The 25,431-nt window shown below is 42.0% G+C and overlaps 1 protein-coding gene across 4 annotated transcripts in view; it reads left to right on the top strand.

Annotated features, from left to right (window-relative positions):
* hspg2 (heparan sulfate proteoglycan 2) overlaps window positions 1-25,431 on the top strand; it is a 519,883-nt gene that overhangs the window by 387,487 nt on the left and 106,965 nt on the right. For all 4 annotated transcript variants that reach the window (XM_041206462.1, XM_041206463.1, XM_041206461.1 and 1 more), the window contains 9 exons: window positions 1,235-1,386; window positions 1,546-1,672; window positions 8,715-8,866; window positions 9,045-9,171; window positions 15,557-15,705; window positions 16,955-17,081; window positions 18,015-18,166; window positions 19,469-19,598; window positions 22,438-22,589. In XM_041206462.1, the coding sequence (XP_041062396.1) occupies window positions 1,235-1,386; window positions 1,546-1,672; window positions 8,715-8,866; window positions 9,045-9,171; window positions 15,557-15,705; window positions 16,955-17,081; window positions 18,015-18,166; window positions 19,469-19,598; window positions 22,438-22,589 (1,268 nt within the window). The remainder of the gene's footprint in view (window positions 1-1,234; window positions 1,387-1,545; window positions 1,673-8,714; window positions 8,867-9,044; window positions 9,172-15,556; window positions 15,706-16,954; window positions 17,082-18,014; window positions 18,167-19,468; window positions 19,599-22,437; window positions 22,590-25,431) is intronic.

Raw genomic sequence — 25,431 nt, 5'->3', positions numbered from 1 at the left:
GGGGGTGATGGAGGAGTGGACCAGGGTGTCCCGGAGGGAGCGATCCCTACGGAATGCCGATAAGGGGGGTGAAGGGAAGATGTGTTTGGTGGTGGCATCATGCTGGAGTTGGCGGAAATGGCGGAGGATGATCCTTTGAATGCGGAGGCTGGTGGGGTGATGTGTTTATCCATGTTGCTTTAAATTTGTTTTTTGCAGTAAAAGTCTTAAATTGTGAGATCTTGCCATTTGATCTTTTCAGTCAGTCACTGGAATACAGATATATTTCCAAACGATTGTAATAAAGGATTTAGTCACTGTTGTAATTTAGGAAAGGTTTTTTCTGTGTTTATCCATGTTGCTTTAAATTTCTTTTTTGCAGTAAAAGTCTTAAATTGTGAGATCTTGCCATTTGATCTTTTCAGTCAGTCACTGGAATACAGATATATTTCTAAACGATTGTAATAAAAGATTTAGTCACTGTTGTAATTTAGGAAAGGAGAAGGATGTAGAAGAAGTGCTAAAAGACTATTTTGGTACGGTCTTTACAGTGAAGAAATTGTTGACAGTGCAAGAGGTTTAGGGATAACTGAAGGGAGAAACTTATTGATTAATTCCAGAAAACTTTTAAAGAATAACCACTCCGATTGAAACCAGAAATTGTATAAATTCAGATAAGTTCCACTGATGGTTATTGAAACAACCTTGGTATCTTCCAGAACTCCCTAGATTCGAGAACACGTATTCGAAGGTAGCAAATGCTGTTCAAAATGGAGAAAGAGAGACAGCAAGGAATTATAGTCCAGTTAGCCTGACATCAGTGGTATGGGATATGCTGGAATTTGCCATTAGGAACATGGAACAGAGCAGTTAGAAAATCATGATATGATTAGGCAGAGCCAGCATGGTTTTACAAAACAAAATCCTGTTTGACAAACCTGTTAGAGTTTTTTGAAGATGTAACTAGTGGAGTAGGTAAGAGGGAACAGGTGGTTGTAACATATTTGGATTTTCAAAAGGCATTTGATAATCTGCCACACAGGAGATTATAACACAAGATTAGGGTCCATGGTGCTGGGGTAATGTGTTAACATAGATTGAGGATTGGTTAATGGATAGAAAACAGAGAGCAGGAATAAACAGGGCATTTTTGAAATGGCAGGGGGTGTAACTTGTGAAATCCCGCAAGGATCAGTGCTTGGTCCTCAACTGTTTGCAATCTACAGCAATGACTGAATCTCCATTCTCCCCACAGCACAAGAAACTGCCCCATCAGTGATGGTTCACCCCTCACCCACCTCAGTTAGGGAGGGAGAAATGCTGGAGTTACACTGCCAGGTCACGGGTCAACCAGAACCCAGGATCACATGGTATAGGGCAGCTGGTCCTCTAACAACCAATCACCAGGTAGGAGACATTTTCCAGTTTGTCAATGGTCCATTTGCTTTCTGTTTGTCTTTATCTGTTCTTCAAATTTCTGACTTTAGAAAAAATGCTCAAAGGGAATACTGAAAGCAGCCTGTGAATGTGTGAGTAACAGAGGCTGTGATCTTCCTCTTAATGTAGGTGCAGGGCCGTGTGCTACGCATCCTTCGCATGAGTCCTGCTGATGTCGGGGATTACATCTGCCGTGCAGAAAATGTCTATGGGATGCAGGAGGTCAAATTCTCCGTCTCAGTCACTCCTTCCACTTGTATGTAACCTGTCAATCTTATAACATTTATTTGCACCATCTTTTATGCGTTTTATCTGCTTTATCTTTCTGCCTCGTTTTCAATGTACTTTGGTATCAAGTATTTTTTCTTTGCGAAGTGCTCTGTAAAATGCAGTGACCTCCAGCATTGGGAAACAAGATCAAGCAGCCTTATAACCAAGAGAGTTCTATGAGCTGAGACTATTATAGAAAGATGATGTCAGCATGATAGGTAACCTAATTAACCTAATAGCAGCAGGGGAGAAAATGTTAACAAGTATTGTATTTTTTTGCATTCCAGTAATACCCAAAAGAGTTCATGAGCATAATTACTGTTTTAAAAATTCAACTGGTTCTATCTCTCTAATCTCCCCTGATGTTTTGAGTAGGTAACTGTAGTTGTGTATGTAGAGCTATCCAAAGGATAATGCTTACTTGGGATTCCAGCAACCAATCACCAGGTCGAGGTCATGGTAGATCTAAGGCTGATTCAGGAGTCTGGAAATCCTCGAATATGCATGCTATTAGATGGAAGAAGAAGTTGATGCTATCAAGCAGGAGGATCAAGAGTTATACTCAGTCAGAGAGAGTGAGAAAAACAGCACATGGAGGATGAGAGTAACAGGGCTGAAGATAAAATTACAGCACCCACAGTCGAAATGAAAGCCAAAGATTCACAACTCGTTTTCATCATTGCCGTATCTGCTATCTCAGAAGGAGATTATAAGAAATCCCTGAGTCACGTTCCCTTATATAAAAGTGGTGTGAAGCTGACTAGTTATTTCAATGACAGTATCCCAGTGTTAGGTCAAGTTGGTGTTAGGATGGAATACAGTGACCCATCCTATTATTTGCCATTGGTAGTAGAAGGAGATTACGAAGTCTCCCTGATGGGAAGGAATTGGCTTAAGAAACTACAGCTAAACTGGGCCGAGTTATTTACAGAAGAAATCAGTAAGAATACATCTGACACTGAGAGAGTGCGAAGAGAGCACAAAGTGGTCTTTGATTAAGAAAGGCCACATGGTAAAATTAGGCATCACAAGACCAAAGGATAAAGGACAACGTACAGCTGGTGTTTTGCAAGGCTAGGCCAATGCCTTATGCAGAGTTAGTAGGAGTAAGTAAAGAGCTGAATAGATAGAAAGAACTGGCAGTTAAGAAGATGAAGAGCAGTGAATGGGCCACACCCATTGTGGTAGTTTAAAAAGCAGATGGGTCTGCTCAGATTTGAGGAGATTATAAACAGACAGTAAATAAACTGATTGAGATTGATGCTTACACACTGCCTACCAGTAAAGATTTGTTTTCTAATTTAGCCAACGGAAGGTAGATTTTTCAGATGCTTATTTGCAATTAGAATCGACTGACAACAAGGAACTGCTTACCATTCATACACACAAAGGATTGTACCAGTACGAAAGGCAGTGTCTATTTGGGGTGTCTATTGCCCTCAGTGTTCCAGAGCATCATGGATCAGGTACTAAGTGAGATGAAAGGGGTGTGCTGCTTCTTAGATGATATTCTCATCAGTAGCAAGACAGAGAAAGAGCGCAATATAAGATTGAACAAAGTTCAAGGTTCACTTCAAAATTATGGCATCAAAGCTGAAAAGCACAAGTATTGCATCATGGTGTTAAGTTTAACATACCTGGGTCACCATATAGGTGAAGGTATCTGCCTAATACAGGAGAAGGTTGAGGGAATTTTGAAATCAAAGAGACCATAGAATAAAGAAGAACTTTAAGAGCATTTAGAAGGATTGTTGTGTTTTAATCAATGTTCATCCCTGACTTAGCTCATACATTTGATCCACTGTATCAACTGCTCAAAGATGGAATAGACTGGGAATGGTCTGTGGTGTGTCAGAAAGCACTTGAAGAAGTGAAGAAAGCACTGACCAGTGATGCTGTTTTGAGCAACTAGGATCCCAGGGAACAAGTAGTTTTGGCGTACGATGCCTCGCCACAGGGATTATCTCATGGTATTATCTCATATAATGGATGATGGTATGGAGAAACCTTCACATACTTTAATGAGGTCAGAGCAAAAGTACCCACAAGTCAAGAAAGATGCATTAGTGATCATATATGTTGTTACTAAGTTTCTCAAATACTTGTGTGGTAGGAAGTTCACTTTGCTAACTGACTATCAAGCCCTTACAATCACATTTTGTTCAAAGAAGGAAGTACCATTCTTAGCAGCAGCGCAGCTTCAGAGATGGGTGTTAATTTTGATACTCCATCAGCACAATATTAAACATTGTAAATCAGCAGATCATTCAAATGCAGACATTCTTTTGAAATTTCCAATGAAGACTGTAATTTCTAGCCATTAAGTTACCTTACATATAAAAATGACATTCCAATGTCTGCCAGAGAAATTAGTGAAGAAACTCAAAGGATGTGGTGCTCAATTATGTCATGAATAGCTGGCCTAAGGAAGGTGATGATGCAAAATTACAGGAGTATTTCAAATGTAGAAATGAGCTGAGTATAGATCAAGGCTGAAATAAAAACAGAAAATGCTGGAAAAACTCAGCAGGCCTGTCAGCATTTGTGGAGAGAGATGCAGAGTTAAAGTTTCAAATTTGTATGACTTCTTAATAGTAGAACAGCTTCTGCTATCTTACATTTATGCCATTACTTACCCTTTACCACTACCATTAACACTCCCCTTGTCTTGTGTCCATGACAGCTTTATCAATCTCTCCTTAGAAGGTCAGGGACAGGTGTCAGCTATCTTGTTCCACCTGCTCCACCCGCTCTTAAACAGTAAAAAGCCATCACATTTCTACTTCTCTTTTGCTCTGAAGAAGAGTCAGATGGACTCAAAATGTCAATTCTGCTTCTCCCTCCACAGATACTGCCAGACCTGCTGAGTTTTTCCAGCGTTTTCTGCTTTATTTCAGATTTCCAGCATCCGCACTATTTTGCTTTTATCGTAGATCACAGCTGTCCCCTGTGGGGTTTAATAGTCATAATCCACCAAGGTGTGGAGAGGAATGGTTTGAGGAATTTCATCAAGAGCCCACAGAGATAGTCCATATGAAAACAGCAGCAAGCAGCTATTTTTGGTATCCAAAGGTAGACAGAGATATTGAAGAGTCAGTGAAAAGTTGTGAAGTGTGTCTCAGAATGAGAAATGACCCAACCAAGGTTTCTTTCATGCCATGGTCAAATACAAGTAAACCATAGGAACAAATACATGTCGATTTCTTTGAAGTGGAAAGGAAAGAGTACCTTGTTTTAGTCAACAGTTAAGTAAGTGGATACGTGTTGAGTCTATGTTCAATACCATAAGCACCAAAACTATTGAGGTTTTGAGAAATTCGTTTGCAATTTATGGATTGCCAGAGGTTTGGTGTCCGATAGTTGTCCACAGTTTATAGCAGAAGTGTTTGAAATATTTCTGAGTAAGACTAGACTAACATTTTTTAACATGTAAATCCCTCTGTCAGTATCATTATACAAAATATACACTTTGGTTGTAGCTACAGTAAAAATAAATAAGCAACTCAGTCTGTTAAATTTCCAGGTATTCTCATTGTTGGTTAAGTCATGTATTATTCTGGGAACTTATGAAGATGTATCATTTTACATTTTACTGTATAAGTTGTCCTCTTAAGTGAGGAGGGACTGTAGTGTTGAGCCTGCAGTGTTCAATCATTCAGTTTTTGATTATCATGTGTCTGGTCTTTGTTCTCTGTGTGTGATCAGTTAAACTGAGTGTGGTTACTGAAAAAGAGAAACTAAGCTGTAGGCAAGTAGCTGGAAGCATGAGAGCAGATATTTTAAAGCATTGAAAAAAACTCCTGTTGAGTGCACACAAACTGGTGTGTCATCTCTGCAATCTCCTGAGGGCATAAAACACAACAGAGCTCTCTCTGCTGCCGTCTGTATTGGCATGGTGTAAATAAAGTTGCTTCAATAATGACTGATTGCTGTAAATCCACATGGTGAGTTTTCTGAGTGCAATACACAATAGTCTGTGTCTCTCATCCCATCACTCTTAACAATTTTCACAAAGGATTCTCCAGCTCATATCCAGTGAGCTTCACTGTGATCCCATATGCTTTGCTAACCTCTCTCAATATATCCTGACACCTTCAAAAATCTATGCACAAGAATCATCAGGTCCCTCTGCTCGTGCACACACTTTAGAACTGTACGATTAAATCTATATTGCTTCTCAGTATCCCTTTGGACAAAAAGCATTACTTGACATTTCTCCATATTAAGTTCCATTTGTCACTTGTGTCTGCCCACTCTGCTAGCCTATCCATGTCCGGTTGCAGTCGATTGATATTATTAGCACTGTTTGTCACAGCTCCAATAGTATCATCAGCAGATTTGGAAATTTTACTCTGTATTTCAATATCCAAGTTATTTATGTGTGTGTAAAAAAAAAAAGTAATGGTCCTAACCCTGAAACTTGGGGAACACCACTATCTAACATCCTCCATTCTGAAAAACAACCTTTACCACAAATTGCGGTTTTCTGTCCTGCAGCCAATTTTTTATTCAATCATATAGATAATCCTATTCCAAGAACTTCAGTTTTGTTAACCAGCTTTTTACATGGTACTTTGTCAAAAGCTTTCTTAAAGTTCCTATACACAACATCCACCACATTCCTCTCTCCAAAAAAAATCAATTAGATTAGTCAAGCACCTGATTTGCCTTTTACAAATCTGTGCTGCCTCTCCTTTAATTAACTCCGATCTCTCCAAGAGCGTGCTGATTTTTTTTCCCCTGAATAAAACCTGAGCCACCACTTACTCTTTCTTGAAAAAGGGTGTCACATTTGCCACTCACCAATTCTCTGGTATTTCCCCTGAATCCATCGAAATTTTGGAAGATCATTGCAAGCCCTTCTGCTATCTCCACTCCCAATTAACAACCTGGGATTTGAGCCATCCAGAATTTGGTGACTTAGCCACTCTAAGCATAGGCAGCATTTTCATTGCATTCTGCCTATCAGTTTTCACCCCATCCGCTACCTCTACCATTTCCACTTCCCCTGATACTTTATCAGCAACCTCTCCCTTAGTAAACACTGATATAATGTAGTCATATTAAGTATGCTAGCACCTTGTCGTTTAGCACCTTCTTTGTCCCATCTCTTACTGCCTGCTTACTGTTTACAAGCTGGTAGAAGAGTTTTAGTTTCCCTTTTATGCTTACTGCCATTCTATTCTGCTATTCTCTCTTTGCCATTCTTGTTTTTCTCATCACTTATCCTCTCACCTTATCGTATTTGGTTTGGTTCTGTCTTAAGAATTTACCTGACATGCAGCAAACACCCTCCTGTTTTTTCATTTAATCATATTCTCTATCTCCCTCAACATCCAAGGAACCCTGGCTTTGGTTCCTTTATCTTTCATCCTTGTTGCAATGTACCTAGCCTGTAGCTGAAACAGCTACTCCTTAAAGATCACCCTTTGTTCCATTACAGTTTTTTCTTTTTGACTTCAGCACCATTTTACCCTGACTAGATCCCTTCTCATCCTAGTTATCCCCTTTCCAATTTAAAAGTTCTACTTTAATTTGGACCTTAGTCTTCTACTTTACTAATCTAAACCTTACGATACGATGATGGCTCTTACCAAAGTAAGAATGAATTCAAAGTTGGTCATCTCTTAAGTTGTTACTTCTTGCAAGAAATCACGAGAAGATTCTGCTAATGTGCGACTGCTCAGAGAAAGTTCCAGGACTCATGTTTTGATATCATTTAGCTGGAGATCATTGCCAAGCTGTGGGCTCAGAATGAGTAGGTCTACAGGAATGGATGTTATACAAGATGATTATGTGAAACCTGTGACAAAATGCCCCAGAGCTGTCACATCATGAGGGAGCCAATTAAAAGTTAGGAGATCCAGTGGTTTGGGAAAAACTTGGTCTAGTGTAAAGGTGGGATATGCTAATGTATGACATAGATGATGATGTACCACTGACACTAGTCAGTCACGTGTTAGACTTTTGATAGAGGTTGGTATCATGCCTAAGTGGTACTGTAATCTGTTTAGAAGTGGCACTAATAAACAAGTGTTAAGCAGATATTGGAATATGTCTACAGTATGTCTTAAGAGCCAAGACCCACGCCTTGAGTCCAAGACAGGACCCAGTCTCAGAACAGCTGGTGTGTTAAGTATTTTCTGGAGAAGTGAATGTGATAACTGCAAACCACCAATGATGCGGAAATGTTAGGGTGAGTTCTCAATCCTAAAAGGAGCCTTGTAGCAAAGTATGTGACACTGACTGCAGTAAACAATACTAGCCCTGAGCACTCTTTAATGTAAGCCATGACTTCACAACAAGGGACAAAGGCAAATGCAGAGTGTAAGGAAGTACTTTAAGAGCTGAGAACCCAACAGGTTACCCACCCTCCTAAACAGCTACCTGTAAGCAACATGATTAGCACTGGCACACCCGCGATATTTCAGCAAAGTCATATGATTTACCCCCCCCCACCGCTGCCCCGGTGTCCTTGGGTGAATGAGGTGGGTTCCCATGCGCCGTCCCACCTTCAGTCTGCACCATTGGCGAATAATCTCCAAAACGATGGTTGGAAAGTTTTAAAAGTCATGAAAAATGGCATAGGAAATAATCCAAAAGGCAAAGAGGAGTTTGATATATGAAAATAAACTTGGATGGTGGCAGTTGTTTGGAAGGTAACAAACAACACCTTGTCATTAATAATGACAATGCAGCAATCCACCAATACAATACTGAGCTGTCAACTTTGTTCTTGTGCTCTACTTTGGTAGTGTTCCAAATCTGAGCCCTGGTTCAGAGGCTATAGACAGATACCAATTGAGTCAGGCCAACATGATGTCAGTTAAAAATGTATTGTCTTCACGCACAGGACTTTGTCCAATGCATTTCATCAGATGATCACAGATGAAAAGTCAACTGAAACATTTAAAAATTCACACAAATTATTGAAGTGACTATCAAGGGAAGAAACAAATCTGGGATTCAATAACAGCATCTGCATGTCCACTTTTGATAATTACGCTCATTCTGGTCTCTCCCCTCAGCACAAGGAACAGCCCCTACAGTGAATGTTCACCCCTCACGTACCTCAGTTAGGGAGGGAGAAATGCTGGAGTTACACTGCCAAGTCACTGGTCAACCAGAACCTAGAATCACATGGCATAGGGCAGCTGGCCCTCTGACAGCCAACCACCAGGTAGGTGACATATCCAGATTGGCCAGAGTCCATTTGCTCTGTTTTTCTTTAACTTCTAATTTCTAACCTTGGAAGAAGTGGGGAATAGTTATCTGTCACCCTATATTGTTGTGAATGCTGAAAACAACCTGGGAGAGAGTGAGTAACAGAGGCTGTGATTTTCCTCTTGATGCTCTAGGTGCACGGTGCTATTCTACGCATCCTTCATGTGAGTCCTGCTGATGTTGGGGATTACATCTGCCGTGCAGAAAATATTGTTGGAACACGGGAGGTCAAATTCTCTGTCTCAGTCACCCCTTCCACTGGTATGTAACCCATCATTCTTATAGCATTTAATTGGACCCTCTTTTGTGTGTTTTACAACTGTCTACTTTACCATTCTGCACAGTTTTCAAAATACTTGGATACCAATTATTTCCTTTATTCTTTGGAAAGTGCACTGTAACTGCAGTGGCCTCCAGCATTGGGAAACAAGTTCGAGCAGCCTTATAACCAAGAGAGTTCTATGAGCTGAGACTATTATAGAAAGATGTTGTCAGCATGATGGCTAACCTAATTAACCTAACAGGGGAGAAGATGTTAATGAGCATTGCATGTTCTACATTGCCAGAACAACCCTAAAGAAGAATTCATGAGCATAATCATTGTGAAGAAAAATTCAACTGGTTCTATTTCTCTAATCTCCCCTGATGTTTTGAGTAGGTAACTGAAGTTGTGTATGAGAGCTATCCAAAGGATAATGCTTATTTGGGATTCCTGAAGACATTTGATACGATTCCAATCTGTGAGCCTTTAGAGGATGGTTATGGCTCATGGCGATAATGGCAGATTATCCATGTGGATTGAGAACAGGCTTACAGTAGGAGGCAGTAGACGTCAATAAATGCACAAAGCTCCTTTCGTGCCACGGCAACTAGTCGAGTGCTTAGTCGGGTCTCTCCTCCCTGTCACTCATAACAACATTCACAAATAATTCTCTACCTCAGAGTTTTGAATATACAATGAGCTTAGCTGCAGAAGAACCAAAAGCAGCATGAGGAAAAGCTTTTAACGCAGTGCATGGTTAGGATTTGGAATGCACTACCTAAGAGTGTGGTGGGGGCAGGTTCAATCATGACCTTCAAAAGAGAATTGGATAATGATCTGAAGATAAATTTGCAGGGCTACAGGGAAAAGGCAGGGATTGGGCCTCTCTGAATCACTCTTGCAGAGAACCAGCACGGACATAACAGGCCAAATGGCTGTTTCCTGTGCTGTAAAAATTCTATAATTCTACCCTATGATATTCCAGGTCATGCAATGCACGCAAATGATAAATGAAGATCAATACTGCTCAGTGTACAAAGAATGGGATTGTGTTGATAGAGAGAGTTACGGAATAGCAATGCAGTTGAATCATCACTCACCAATGTCATAGTTCCATTTAAGTAACCAAATGGACAGATTTTTAATCAGTAAGGGAATCACGGGTTATGGGGAAAAGGCAGGAAAGTGGAATTGAGGATTGTCAGATCAGCCATGATCTCATTGAATGGTGGAGCAGACTCGATGGGCTGAATGGCCTAATTCTGCTCCTATGTCTTATGTCTGAGATATTTAGCAAGAAATGCAGAGTGAAAACCTCCGGCAGTTACACTGCAGCTGTAAATAGTTATTTTAATCCTTTTATGGCCTTTCCTCTGCTAAATTTTGTAACCTCCCTTAGTTCTGCAATCCTCCCCAAAGATTCCCCATTCCTCCAGCTTAACCGTTCCACTTCCTTTGCCCCATCATTGGTCATAATTTCAGCGATTCAGTCCTCAGTCGCTGGAATTCCTCTCCACTTCCAACATCCTCTCTAAATCCCACTTATAATTGTGGAGCTGAGCATAACAACAAGAGTGTCATGAAAGGAGAATTGAGATCTCTTTAGATGTGTACTGCAGCTGAAAGTCAGTCATTAGGGCACAGAAAAAGGACATTCAGTCATTGAGTCCATGCTATCTCTCTGTAGACCAGTCAGTCCCATTTCAACACTCTATGCCCAGAGCCCTGCGAGTTTATGTCCCTCAAGCCCTCATCCAATTACTTCCTGAAATCATTAATTGTCTCCACTTCCACCACCCTCATGGACAGCATGTTCCAGGTCATTACCATCTCTCGCCCAAAATCTTAAATCTGTATTCCTTAGCCCTTGTATGATCAGCTAATGGGAACAGTTTTCCTTTATCTACATTACCTAAATCTATCATGATCTTGTACACCTCTACCAATTCTCCCCTCAATTCCTTTGCTCCAACCCCAACTTCTCAAACCTAACCTTATAACTCAAACCCCTCCCCATTTCAGGAACCATTATGGCAAACCTCCTCTGCATCATCTCAAGGGCCTCTATATCCTTCCTTAAAGTGTGATAACCAGAGCTAGAGGCAACACTCTAGTTGTGACCTAACCAGAGCTTCATATCTTCCCTGCCTTTCTACTCAATACCTCTATTTATGATGTCAATTTACATTGCTAACTTCTCTCAATATGTCCTGTCACTTTCAAGGACATTTACACAAGGACCCCAATCTCCCTGTGTCCCTGCACACTCTTTAGAGCTGTGCCATTAGTCGATATTGCCCCTCCCTATCCTTTCTGGCGAAATGTATTACCTCACACTTCTTTGTATTAAACTCCATCTGCCTCTTGTCTGCCCATTCTGCTAGCCTATTCTATATCATATTGCAGTCAATTTGTATCATCCTCCAGTTTGGAAAATAACATTGTAACATGACTTGCAGTTTTCTGTCCTTTAGCTAACACTGATAATCCGAGTCCATGAGCTCCGATTTTATTAACCAGCCTTTTACGGGTTACTTTGTCAAATGCCTTCTTAAAATCCGTATAGACAACATTCATCTCATTCCCTTCTTCAAGCTTTCTTGTTGCTGCATCAAAAAATTCAGATTTGGAAAGCAGTTACATATCTGTGCAGGCTCTCTATAATTAACTCAAACCTTTCCAAGTGCCTGTTGACATTTTTTCCAGATTATTGATTCTAAAACCTTACCCGCCACCAATGTCAAACTGACCGGCTGGTAGTTACCAGTCATGTCCTTACACCCTTTCTGGCCCAATCCTCTGGCACCTCTCCTGTATCTGGGGAAGTTTAGGAGGAATGACAAGCCTTTCCACTATCTCCAATCCCCCTTCTGTTAACAACCTGGGATGCAAGCCATCTGAACCTGGAAACCTATCCACTCTAAGCATAACCAGCTTTTCCAGTACATCCTGCCTATCAATTTTCACCCCACCCATTACCTCTACCATCTCCACTTCTACCAACATTTTATCAGCAACCTCTTCAGAGTAAACACTGATACAGTATACTCATTAAACATTCTGGCCTTGTCCTGCACCTCTAAGCATTCATTGCCTTTGACCCTACTAGGTCCCACCTTGCCTCTTACTACCCATTTACTATTTACTTGCCAGTAGAAGATTTTTGGATTCCCTTTTATATTGGCTGCTATTCTAGTATCATAGTCTCTCTTTGCCAGTCTCATTCTCCTCCTTACTTCCCCTCTCAACCTATAGTATTTGGCCTGGTTCTCACTTGAAGAATTTACCTGACATGCATCATAGATCTTTTTTCGTTTCCTCATATTCTTTATCTCCCGCAGTATCCAAGGAACCCTGGCTTTGGTTCCCTTATCTTTCATCCTTGTTGCAATGTACCTAGCCTGTAGCTGAAATATCTCCTCCTTAAAGGTCACTCTTTGTTCCATTACAGTTTTTCCTGTTTGACTTCGGCACCGTTTTACCCTGACTAGATCCTTTGTCATCCCATTGAAGTTATCTCCCTTCCAATTTAGATGCTCTACTTTAACTTGTTCCTTGATCTTCTACTTTACTAAACTAAACCTTACGATACGATGATGACTCTTACCAAAATAAGAACGAATTCAAAGTTGGTAATCTCTTATGTTGGTACTTCTTGCAAGAATTCACAAGAGAAGATTCTGCTAATGTACAACTGCTCAGAGAAAGTTGCAGGACTCATATTTTGATATAATTTAGCTGGAGGTCATTGCCAAGCTGTGGGCTCAGAATGAGTAGGTCTTCAGGAATGGATGTTATACAAGATGATTAAGTGAAACCTGTGACAAAATGTCCCAGAGCTGTCACATCATGAGGGAGCCAATTAAAAGTTAGGAGATCCAGTGGTTTGGGAAAAACCTGGTGTAGTATAAAGGTGGGATATGCTAATGTATGACATAGATGATGATGTACCACTGACACTAGTCAGTCACGTGTTAGACTTTTGATAGAGGTTGGTATCATGCCTAAGTGGTACTGTAATCTGTTTAGAAGTGGCACTAATAAACAAGTGTTAAGCAGATATCGGAATATGTCTACAGTATGTCTTAAGAGCCAAGACCCACGCCTTGAGTCCAAGACAGGACCCAGCCTCAGAATAGCTGGTGTGTTAAGTATTTTCTGGAGAAGTGAATGTGATAACTGCAAACCCACCAATGATGAGGAAATGTTAGAATGAGTTCTCAATCCTAAAAGGAGGTGGATGTGAGGGAGCCTTGTAGCAAAGTATATGACACAAAGTGCAGTACGAAATACCAATCCATAAGACCACCATAAGACCATAAGACATAGGAGCAGAAATTAGGCCATTCGGCCTATCGAGTCTGCTCCGCCCTTCAATCACGGCTGATAAATTTCTCAACCCCATTTTCCACCTCTCCCCGTAACATTTGATCCCCTTACCAATCAATAACCTATCTCTCTTGGTCTTAAATACACTCAATGACCTGGCCTCCACAACCTTCATTGGCAATGAATTCCATAGATTCACCACTCTCTGGCTAAAGAAGTTTCTCCTCATCTCTGTTCTAAAAGGTCTTCCCTTTACTCTGAGGCTGTGCCCACGGGTCCTAGTCTCTCCTACTAATGGAAACATCTTCCCCACGTCCACTTTATCCAGGCCTTTCAGTATTCTGTAAGTTTCAATCAGATCCCCCCTCATCCTTCTAAACTCCATCGAGTATAGATCCAGAGTCCTCAAACATTCCTCATATGTTAAGCCTTTCATTCCTGGGAACATTCTCGTGAACAACCTCTGGACCCTCTCAAGGGCCAGCACATCCTTCCTGAGATACGGGGCCCAAAATTGCTCACGATATTCTAAATGTGGTCTGACCAGAGCCTTATAAAGCCTCAGCAGCACATCTCTACTTTTATATTCTAGTCCTCACGAAATTAACGCCAACATTGCATTTGCCTTCCTAACTAACGACTCAACCTGCACGTTAACCTTAAGAGAATCCTGGACTAGGACTCCCAAGTGCCTTTGCACTCCAGATTTCTAAATTCTCTCCCCATTTAGAAAATAGTCTATGCCTCTATTCTTCCTACCAAAGTGCATGACCTCACACTTCCCCACGTTGTATTCCATCTGCCACTTCTTTGCCCATTCTCCTAACCTGTCTCAATCCTTCTGCAGCATCCCCGCCTCCTCAATACTACCTGTCCCTCCACCTATCTTCGCATCATCTGCAAACTTAGCCAGGATGCCCTCAGTTCCTTCATCTAGACGATTAATGTATAAAGTGAAAAGTTATGGTCCCAACACTGACCCCTGCGGAACTCCACTAGTTACCGGCCGCCATCCTGAGAAGGACCCACTTATCCCCATTCTCTGCCTCCTGCCAGACAGCCAATCTTCTATCCATGCTAGTACCTTGCCTCTAACACCATGGGCTCTTATCTTACTGAGCAGCCTCTTGTGCGGCACCTTGTCAAAGGCCTTCTGGAAGTCCAAGTAGATAACATCCATTGGCTCTCCTTTGTCTAACCTACTCGTTACCTCCCAAAGAATTCTAACAGATTTGTCAGGCATGACCTCCCCTTGATGAAACCATGCTGACTTTGCCTGATTTTACCATGCACTTCCAAGTATTCTGAGCATTCTTTGGTGTAAGCCATAACTTCACGAAAAGGGACAAAGGCAAGTGTAGAATGAAAGGAAGCACTTTAAGAGCTGAGAACCCAACAGTTTACCCACCCTCCTAAACAGCTAGCTGCATGTAAGCAGCAAAATTAATGCTGGTTCCTCCCCTAATATTTCAACTAAGTCTGATTACAAAAATCGATCTGGCCTCCTGCAATGTCCTTGGGTGAAGTATGTAGCCTACGCACTGCCCCACAACTGAAGGACATCCTGATAGTGTCCAGAATTATGGTTGGAAAGATTTTGGAAAACAGCCAAATGAAAATAATTAAAAAAACAAAGAGGACTTTTATATATGAAAATAAACTTTGGATGACAGCAGTGGTTTGGAAGGTAACAAACAACGCACCATTATTCAATAATGACAATGCAGCAATCCACCAGTACAGCACTGAAATGTCAACTTAGATTTTGTGCTCTGCTCTGGTAGGGTTGCTAATCTTAACCCTGGTTCAGAGGCTGGATGGATACCGATTGAGCCAGGCTAACCCAAGGACAGTTAAAATTGAATTCAATGCACAAGGGGTTCTGTCCAATGCATTGCACTAGATGGTCAAGGATTGAAGTATTTAAACATTCACACAAACTATTACACAAGGAATATCCAGGCAAGAAACAAATCTGGGGTTCAATAAGTTACAACATCTGTATTGTCCACTTTTGATCCATTTGCCTCACTCTTGTCTCCACTCCTCCCACAGCAAGAAATGCCCCGACAGTGCTGGCTCAGCCCTCTCCTCTCTCTGTAACAGAGGGAGAAATGCTAGAATTACACTGCCAGGTCACAGGTCACCCACAACCCAGGATCACATGGTACAGAGCAGCTGGTCCTCTAACAACCAATCACCAGGTAGGTGAAAGTGGTGGGGCAACCATCAATTTTCTTTTTTTATGGGAAATAATTTTATCTGGACGTAAGTGCGTGATCTGAACTTCGGCTCATCACTCAGGTAGAAGCTGGTGGGCAGATTCAATTAAGATTGCCCCAAGAGTGTCACATCAGCTACTCTGTGGCTCAACTTCCCCATTCACAGCTGCCTCCTGACCTGCCTGTCACTTCCCTCTCTCTGAGCAGATAGACAGTGAACTACTCTCTGTCCTGTGTTTCATTACTTGTCGTATTGGATTCAATCTAATTTCAAGTAACCGAAGTAAGCTGGCAGAAAAGAAGCTGACTATACAGCCTGTGTGAGATCAAATTGGCTGACAAGCCAAACATTTATTCTCACTCAATCTGGACTTCGATTCACCTTCAGTTTTTGTTCATTTTTCTTGCCAAATTTCTGACCTCATTCTGAAGTGTCCATGAGCAATAGTTATAACAAAACTAATTGAGGGAGGTGACTGGGTCAAGAGGCTCCTTATTTTGAAATCTGGCAAATATCAGATTTAGTTTCGATGGTGGTGCAGTGGTTAGTGCAGCTGCCTCACAGCTCCAGGGACCCGGGTTTGATCCTGACCTCAGGTGTCTGCCTGTGTGGAGTTTGCACATTCTCCTCGTGTCTATGTGGGTTTTCACCGGGTGTGCCAGTTTCCTCCCACCAAAGTTGAGGTGGATTGGCTATGGTACATTGCCCTTAGTGTATATGCCCTGTGATGGTCCTTGGTGTACACCGTCTAGCGCCCATTGCCTGTCGGGATAGGCTCCGACTCCCCGTGACCCTGAATCAGATGAAGTGGCTCTGGAAAAGTGAGTGAATGAGTTTCCACTAGAACAGGTCACTGCTCAATAAGACATTAACTTTAAAGTATAGTAACCTGGCTGTAATTGGCTGACTGAACACTGATGAGGGGCGGAACTAAGCTCTTCTCCTCTCTGCACAAAGTACCATTTCATATGTATCTGCTAAGTAAACAGGTGGAATCAAGTCTTACCCTAGATGAACATCTATATTTGCCCTCATCAGTCACTGGGTGGTTGTGAGGAGTAGGGACACAAGCCGGGTTATCCTTTCAAATCTTGATTTTCACTCCTCATTCAGACAGGAGCACAAGCAATTACCAGCCCTTACTCCTTAGGTGTTGTAGTTATCAGTATTTTTGTGAATGCTGAAATGAGAGTGTGAGTAACAGAGGCTGTGATCTTCCTCTTGATGTAGGTGCAGGGCCCTGTGCTACACATCGTTCGTGTGACTCCTGCTGATGTCGGGGATTATATCTGCCGTGCAGAAAATGTCTACGGGATGCAGGAGGTCAAATTCTCCGTCTCAGTCACTCCTTCCACCTGTATGTAATCTGTCATTCTTTTAGTCTTTGATTTGCACCATCTTTTACTCCTTATTTCTGTTTGCTTTACTGTTCTGTGCAGTTTGCATACAGCTGGAATCCAAGGATTTCTTGTATTGTTAGAAAAGTGTTCCACAACTTCAGTAGCCTCTAACGTAGGGAAAGAAGCCTTATAATTGAGAGAGTGTTACAATCTGAGACTAAATCTTTGCTGGGCGTGATAGGGTAGATGCAAATAGGGTGTTTCCCCTGGCTGGTAAGTCCAGAGCCAAGGTCTCAGAATAAGGGGCAGGCCATGTAAAACTGAGATGAGGAAGAATTTCTTCACTCAGAGGGTAGTGAATCTTTGGAATTCTCTACCCCAGAGGGCTGTGGAAGCTCATTCATTGAGCATGTTCAAGACAGAAATTGATAGTTTTCTGGGTACTCATGACATCAAGGGATGGTGGGAAAAATGGTGTAGAGGCAGATGATCAGCCTTGACCTGTTTGAATGGTGGAGCACATTCGATGGGCTGAATGGCTTACTCCTGCTTCTATTTCCTATGTTCCTATTAGCAGATGATAGGGCCAGCATTGTAGACCCAATATTAGAAGGGGGTAAAATGTTTAGGAGCTTCACAAATCCTGTGTTTTCAGAACTACCCTAAAGAACAGAATCCATAAACGTAATCAGCATGAATGGAAAATTGACTGTTCCACCCCCACTAAACTCCCTGTGGAATAATGGGAAGAGGGATGATGAGGAGGAGGTCCAGTGAAGTATCTTGTTGCGATTGGAGATGAGGCATGAGAAGCAAGAGGAGAGAATAATTGCCCATGTCGGGGGGCCAAGAAACATCTTTGTGATTCCACAAATAACAGCCTCAGTATTGTGTACTTTCGATCTGCTTGATTGGTTAAAAATCTCTTCTGATCTCCAAACAACCCACAGCACAAGGAACTGCTCCAACGGCAAAGATTTATCCCTCTTCCACCTCAGTCAGTGAAGGAGAAATGCTGGAGTTACGCTGCCAGGCCACAGGTCAGCCAGAACCCAGGATCACATGGTACAGGACAGCTGGTTCTCTCACAACCAATCACCAGGTAGGTGAAAGTGATAGGACAAACCTGGATTTTCCTTTTGTGAGGAATTATTTTATTTGGGCACAAGTACGCGTTTAATCTAAAATTTAACGTCACCCTGGTGAAGGGACAGGTATTTCCAAGAAAATACCAAATAAGGTCACCCCGCCCCCACCACCCCCAACACCGAGCCCCCTCACCACACACCCCAACTCCCAAACGGCACCAAGTGATTATCTCTTTTGCTTCAGCAGTTGTTGTTTTGAAGTGGTTTTCTTCATAAAGGAGACATTTTTAGCTGATCCCTGATTGGTCTCACCCTGAGATGTCAATGCCTGGCAGCAGTGTTGGAAGGTTACTCAGAAGCATCCCAACCACTGCATGCCATGCTTTGCTTACTGTCACACAGCAGGAGGCAGCGAGGTGACCAGGCAGTCACGCGGTGAGACTGCCAGGTTGCCGTCTATCCGGAGCTGAGGGGAACCTAGCCTTTCCTGTTCCAGGTCAGTGGAGAAGCCGATGCAACGATGCACCATTTGCTGCAAGGATGCTAGCGTCAATCTTATATCAGAGAGTTTGTAGTGCTGGGCAGTAATAATGACCTGCAGCCTGAAACTTGGTTGCACTCCCTCGTAGGCACACAGCTGTACTGACATACGGGACGGTTCCCTTGACCAGCTCTGAGGGAAACACTCCTTGTGGGCAATTCATGCAACACCACATTGAGTCCTGTGGTAATTAAACATGGAGTTGGAGTGCTATAAGATGTGACTTGTCAGTTGCTTCTATCTGGGGCTCTGTAACCCTTTGTTTTTATCTGGTGTTTCTTAATCCTCCACCACCACAGCCTTGGAAAAGGTCAGAGCTGAGATCCCTTTTTAGGTTCTTTAATAGATTTATGAATTTAGTCCCCCTCCCACAAAACCCATTATGATATTGCTCTCTAACTGTCTTCCCTTTAATCCTCCCTCCCCTTTAACCTTCCCCCCATCTCCCTGCACTTCCCTGTTTTAACACTGGCATCGTCCCTAGACCTATTCAAGTTTGCACCTGGGGGTATGAATAATTATTTGAATAATTCTCTACTCTTAAGTGTTTTTTATATAGAAGCAGGACTAGGGTGTTTAGCCCTTCGAGTCTGCACATGAGAATCAGGTGTGTGTTGAAGCAGCAATTAAATCATTATACCGGAAGATAATTATCAGCATTGACTCCTCTGGAATGGTGACTGTGCATTGTGGTTATCAGTATATTTGTAATTGTTGTAAACAGCCTGAGAGAATGTGAATGACAGAGGCTGTGATTCTTCTGTTAATGCTCTAGGTGCAGGGCCACGTGCTGCGCATCCTCCGCATGAGTCCCGCTGAAGTCGGGGATTACATCTGCCGTGCAGAAAACGTTATTGGAACACGGGAAGTCAAATTCTCAGTCTCGTTTGCTTCCACTCCATCCAGTGAGTAACTCAGTCATTCCTGTTCTGTATGTTTCCTATTTTCCACCCTCTTTTAACCTTGTTCACTTTCAGTTTGGAACCAGAAGATTCTGTGTGCTATTTAAGAAAATTTTAATTGTCAGCTTAATGCACCTAGGAAGAATGAAAGCACAGAAGGAACACAGGACTAAAATTAGTGCCAACTGCAGTCAGGGCCATCCAATTTTGCAAAGGGCCTCAAAATAGCTCCCTATTTGCATATTCAAAGCCTTATGCGGGCATGGGCCCAAGACAACGTTCCCTTTAATTTTTTTTTGAATTGTGCAGGAGGTTTATTTAAGTGTGCAACACTTTAAATTTCTTTGCAAAGGCGCTCACAAATGGTAACTTAAAAAGGCCAACATATGCGCAGCTTGTGTGGAAGCTTTTGGGTTGCTGCACATCCATGTGCGCAGCCAACAGGGAACACTGATCCTAAACACCTCTTTCTCTGCCAATATGGCAAACAGCGCACTTCCGGCATGCTATGAATATGCATGTACTGATAGCCACATTAGGTTCTTAGGCACCTGTTTTATACTTGAACAATGAGCAAACCATCATCAGATTTCTAAACCCCAGTAATTGTTTTCAAATGGTGAAAAGAATGTGTGTAATTATAAAACATTCACTCCAGGAGCACCATTCAATATGAAGATATTGCTGAAAGATGTAGAGAAATAAAGACAGTTCTATATAGATATATATATATAGTGCCTTATTTTACCTCTCCAAATGTCTCAGATTGTTCTCTGAATTGTAGATATATAGGCAATATGGCAACCACCTCCTAAAAAATAGGGGCAGGAATAGGCCATTCAGCTATTCGAGCCTGATCCACCATTCAACAAGATCATGGCTAATAATCTTCCTCAACTCCACTTTCTCGTACAATCCCCATATATTTTTTCTACTCATTCGTGGGATGTGGGCTTCGCTGGCTGGGCCAGCATTTATTGCCCATCCCTAATTGTCCTTGAGAAAATGGTGGTAAGCTGCCTTCTTGAACTGCTGGAGTCCATCTGTGTAGGTACACCCACCGTGTTGTTAGGATGGGAGTTCCAGGATTTTAAGTCAGCAGCAGTGCAGGAACAGCAATATATTTCTAAGTCAGGATGGCATGTGGCTTGGAGGGGAACTTCCAGGCGATGGTCCTCCCATGCATCTGCTGCCCTTGTCCTTATAAATGTTAGTGGTCGTGGATTTGGATGGTGCTGTCGAAGGAGCCTTGATGAATTCCTGCAGTGCGTCTTGTAGATGGTACACATTTCTGCCACTGTGTATCAGTGGTGTTGGGAGTGGATGTTTGTAGATGGGGTGCCAATCAATCGGGCTGCTATGTCTTAGATGGTTTTGAGCTTCTTGAGTGTTGTTGGAGCAGACAAGTGAAGAGCATTCCATTACACTCCTGACTTATGCCATGCAGATGGTGGACAGGTATCCCTCGATACCTTTAGTATTCAGAAGTTTATCGATCTCCATCTTGAATACACTCAACAACTGAGCATCCAAGGCCTTTTGAACTAGAGGATTCCAAAGATTCATAGCTACTTGAGTGAAGAAATATCATTTTCATCCCAGACCTAAATGGCCAACTCCTTATTCTATGATCTCTAGCTTTAGTTATAGACTCACAGCTGGGGGAAACATCGCCCCAGTATCTACCCTGCTAAGCCCTTAAGAATTTTAGAGGGGCAATCCTTTCACCCCAGGTACCAGTCTTTATTGCACTCACTCTAAGGCAAATATATTCTTCCTTATTTAAGGAGACCAAAACTGTACACAGTATTTGCCGCCCACTGGATCTGTCTATTTCCCTATGCAGCCTCTTTGCATCCTCCTCACCACTTAGTTTCCCACCTAACTTTGTATTGTCAGCAAACTTAGACTATTACACTCAGTCCCCTCGTCTAAATTATTGATATAAACTGCAAATTATCAAGGCCCAAACACTAATCTTTTTTACAGCCTTCCAACCAGAAAATGATACGCTTATTGCTACTCTCTGTTTTCTGTCCAGCAACAAGCCCTCAGTCCATGCTAATATCCCTTGATTCCATGAGCCCTAATTTTGTAAAATACCCTCTTCTCTGGCGCTTACAGAATTCAATGGTACTTACAGAATTCAACCAGCTGTTAAGTGGAAAGAAGTTAGTCTCAGCTTGTATAGATCCTGGATGCAGCAACATTGGGTATTTGAGGGTAAATGCAGTGAAGCCCCTGGCTCTGACTCAGCAGGTTGCAAAGTTGGTATGAGAATGGCAATCACATTCTCTGACCCAGACTTTTGATGAGCAAGGCCTTGGCTCAAATGCAGCTTTCCCGAATTAACGCTATTGGTGTACCCTTTGAAAGCAAGCATATATTAGAGGCAGAGAGAAAAGGCAAGGAAAGGAAACCCTGAACCAGCAACTCATCCAAGGCTCAATTGTCTGCCGAATCCTGCACTATTTGTAGCAGAGCCTTCCAGCTGCAAATCTGTCTTAGCAGTCACCTAAGTACCTACCAGAACCCTACCAAACACCTCAGATGACAAACATGGTCTCCTTCACCTCGAAGGATGAACAAGATCCCTGTTGTGTCCAGTTTAGCGTTTGCAACCTTCAAAAGGACATTGATGTAGTTCAGAGGTTACATACTAAAAACCTATTGTAAGATCGCTGCCACAAATTTGATTGTACCCCTTGATTTTACACAAACTGTTATCGGACAATGTCAGTACGGATGCATCAGTGTGAGATTCAGCCAGTGACAGCGTCTGCAGTGCCCATATTTTGATCTGTCTTATTAAAGCCTCTTCTGATCTCCGCCCTCCCCACAGCACGTGAAGGGGCACCAATAGTGAGAGCCCAGCCCAGACCTGTCTCAGTAACAGAGGGACAAATGCTGGAGATACGCTGCCAGGTCACAGGGCAGCCGGAACCCATGATCACATGGTACAAGGCAGATGGTTATCTAACAGCCAATCATCAGGTACGTAATTGTGGTGGAATAACACTGCATTTTCTGGGTTATTTTATACAGATAAAATGTAATGGAAAACTAAATTGTCAGGGAACAGGGAGTTTGCAATGGAGACACTTTTCAAGAAAGCACCAGACAAAATTACACTCCCCTAGTTCTTCAGCTTTGTTGCTGTAACTCATATCGGAATTCATCAGTGCATGTCCAACCGTGAATTTTTGTATCACTTTGGCTCATGTTTTCAGACAATAAATCCAGTTGTGATCTAACTTGGTAAATGTATCTGACCCTCTGCATTCACAGCTGCCTCCCTTAATGTTCCTTATTTTCCTCTCAATTGCCATCTGTAATTTTCTTGCCCCTTGCTCTATAAACTTTGGCATCTGCTTTCAAAACAATGCTAAGAAACTTCTAGATCAAGGGTCTATGTGCAGTCATGTTGTGGGAAGACTGTTTGAATAATATAGTGCAAACTCTTAAAGGGAAGCATGCCCAAGTGGCCCTCACCCCTGCCCCCTCCCCCTCAGGTTTGGTTGACTGCATCTTTCTACATACATGGATGCTGAACTACATTCCAGGAATAAGTGAGACCAAAGCTCGGAGGTGATTGAAAGTTTCTGGGACTTCATGCATTTGTGTATTCTATAATATCACTAAACGTCTGAAGGCATGTCACTAATGTGCGTGAGGAACTGAATGCTGTGCCAGATAGAGTGATTCAGAAGAATGACTGAAACCTTTGACAAGCTCTTTGAGTGAAGAGAGAGGTGAACACGAAGACACCTAGAGAAAGAATTCCACAGGACACAGTCGAATGAAGGCTTTGCCACTAATGGTGGGGTATAGAGAGGGGTGGAGGAACAGAAGGCCAGAGTACAAAGAGTGAAGCATTTGAGCGTGGCTATAGGGTTGCCAAAGTTAGGGACTGGCGTTGGGAGTGAGACTCAGTAGTCTAAAGGTAAGGACAAGTGTTTTAAGTTGATCATTTTGGGGTGGGGGGGAGGTGGTGGGAGAGATGAGAATCAGTAAGGCGAGCAAATGTGGAAGGGAGTTGGTTGGATGAGGGAGATGACATTTTGAGCAGGTCGGGAGCTTACAACGACTTGCTGAGAAGATGTTGGAATAGTGTGGAAGTGACAAAGGCTACCTACCAGGATTGCAGTTGAAGACCTCATTCCTAAAGTTGACAGCTTTATTCTTTCACTTGAGATTTATGAGAATTTACACAGGACTCTCAAATTCTTAATGATGTAATTTGTATCTCCAAGATATATTCTAAACTACCACTCCCACACAATCTAAAGTTAGCGGTACAGTGCAAGTACTACGCCAATAATGTTACAGGTGATAATCAAATATACAACCACCAATGAGTGATCCGGCATTGTTGATTCAGGTCCTCCCGGTGAGATGACAAAGTCACCTCATTTAGGCTACAGCAATGAGGTTTCTTTAACAGCCACTTTTTATATGTTTTTTTCAATAGCAGACAGGATTTTACACTGACAGGAGCTCACTGTCGAACAAAAGTCTTCTGTGACGTAAATTAACCAAAGAAACATCAAATTCGTTGTTTGAACTGTGGAATTCGAGCCCACCTAACAACACTACCCATCCTCCACAACCCTCTAGGACTTTCGCACACTTATCAGAGCTAAAGAAAAATAAAAATGAGGTGAAATATAAGCTGTTTGAGAGGGGTGGGACAGGTGGAGCTGGATAGAGTGCCAGTGATAGGTGGATGCAAAGGAGAGATTGCCAAAGATGTCATAAACAAAAAGACAAATGGGTGTTGATGGTGGTGATATTAGCTAAAGGATGTGCTGATGGTGACATTAAGGGTAGAAAGCAGGTCGAGCAAGTGACAGATGGCCCTAGTTTCTTTAATTCTGTTGAAGAGTCATATGGACTCAAAACGTTAACTCTGTCTTCCTTTCCACAGATGCTGTCAGACCTGCTGAACTTTTCCAGCTATTTTTGTTTTCATTTCAGATTTCCAGCATCCGCAGTATTTTGCTTTTATGCTGGGATAAAATTTGGTCAAGTTTTTAAATTTACTTAAGTTATTATCAAACCTGCATTCTTAAATGGAAGAGATGGTGGCAGGGTATGTCAGAGAGTTGGAAGGCTCTGATGATGGATAGGATGTGGAGTTTAAAGCTCAGCTCCTGGTTAATTGGGATTTCAAGCTGGCAAACAGTTTGTTTCCAGGAAGAATTGGTTTTCAAAGGAAGATTAAAACGTACTATGTACAATGTAGCAATTTAAATGTAGTAAAGTGGCAGCATTATTTTAGATCTAATTAAATTGCCTATCTTTAAAAACTTCTACACTTTTTTCCCTGGCTTGTGTGTGTCGCTTTGACTGTGCCGAAGTACAGCAATCTTTCAGCGTGCTCTCGAGAAAATGTCACCCTTTTTTAAACAAAAAAACTTTTTCCCTTTTTATGCCCAAAATGTCAATTAGCACCAGATTCAGTTTGCTAGCGTTTGTCACCGTACAGAAAAAGGGGAAATTACAAATATTTATATACTAAAAAATAAAGACTGTGTTACTAATTACCCCCTCCCTGGCCTGGTGTAAAAACGTTGGTATCGATACAACAGAAATGTCATATTTGGGTAGCTACATCAGCTGTATATTAGCCTGAAGAAGGATGTCTATCTTGGGAAACGCTAATAACAGTCAATACACAGAAATGAATGATAGTACAACTATTTTAGTTTGTTGGGTTTCTTTGTGCAAAGAAACTTAGAGTCGTTCAACTTAAAACTGTTTGATAATCTTCACCTTTCTCTTCTCTTTGGGTCAATGACTCCGCCTGGGGTATGTGGCTCCATGTCAGCCCTTA

The sequence above is a fragment of the Carcharodon carcharias genome, chromosome 15 (assembly GCF_017639515.1).
Source record: "Carcharodon carcharias isolate sCarCar2 chromosome 15, sCarCar2.pri, whole genome shotgun sequence".
NCBI classification, from domain to species: domain Eukaryota; kingdom Metazoa; phylum Chordata; class Chondrichthyes; order Lamniformes; family Lamnidae; genus Carcharodon; species Carcharodon carcharias.
Note: the sequence above shows the minus strand (reverse complement) of the source record. Positions and strands in the feature narration are given on the sequence as shown.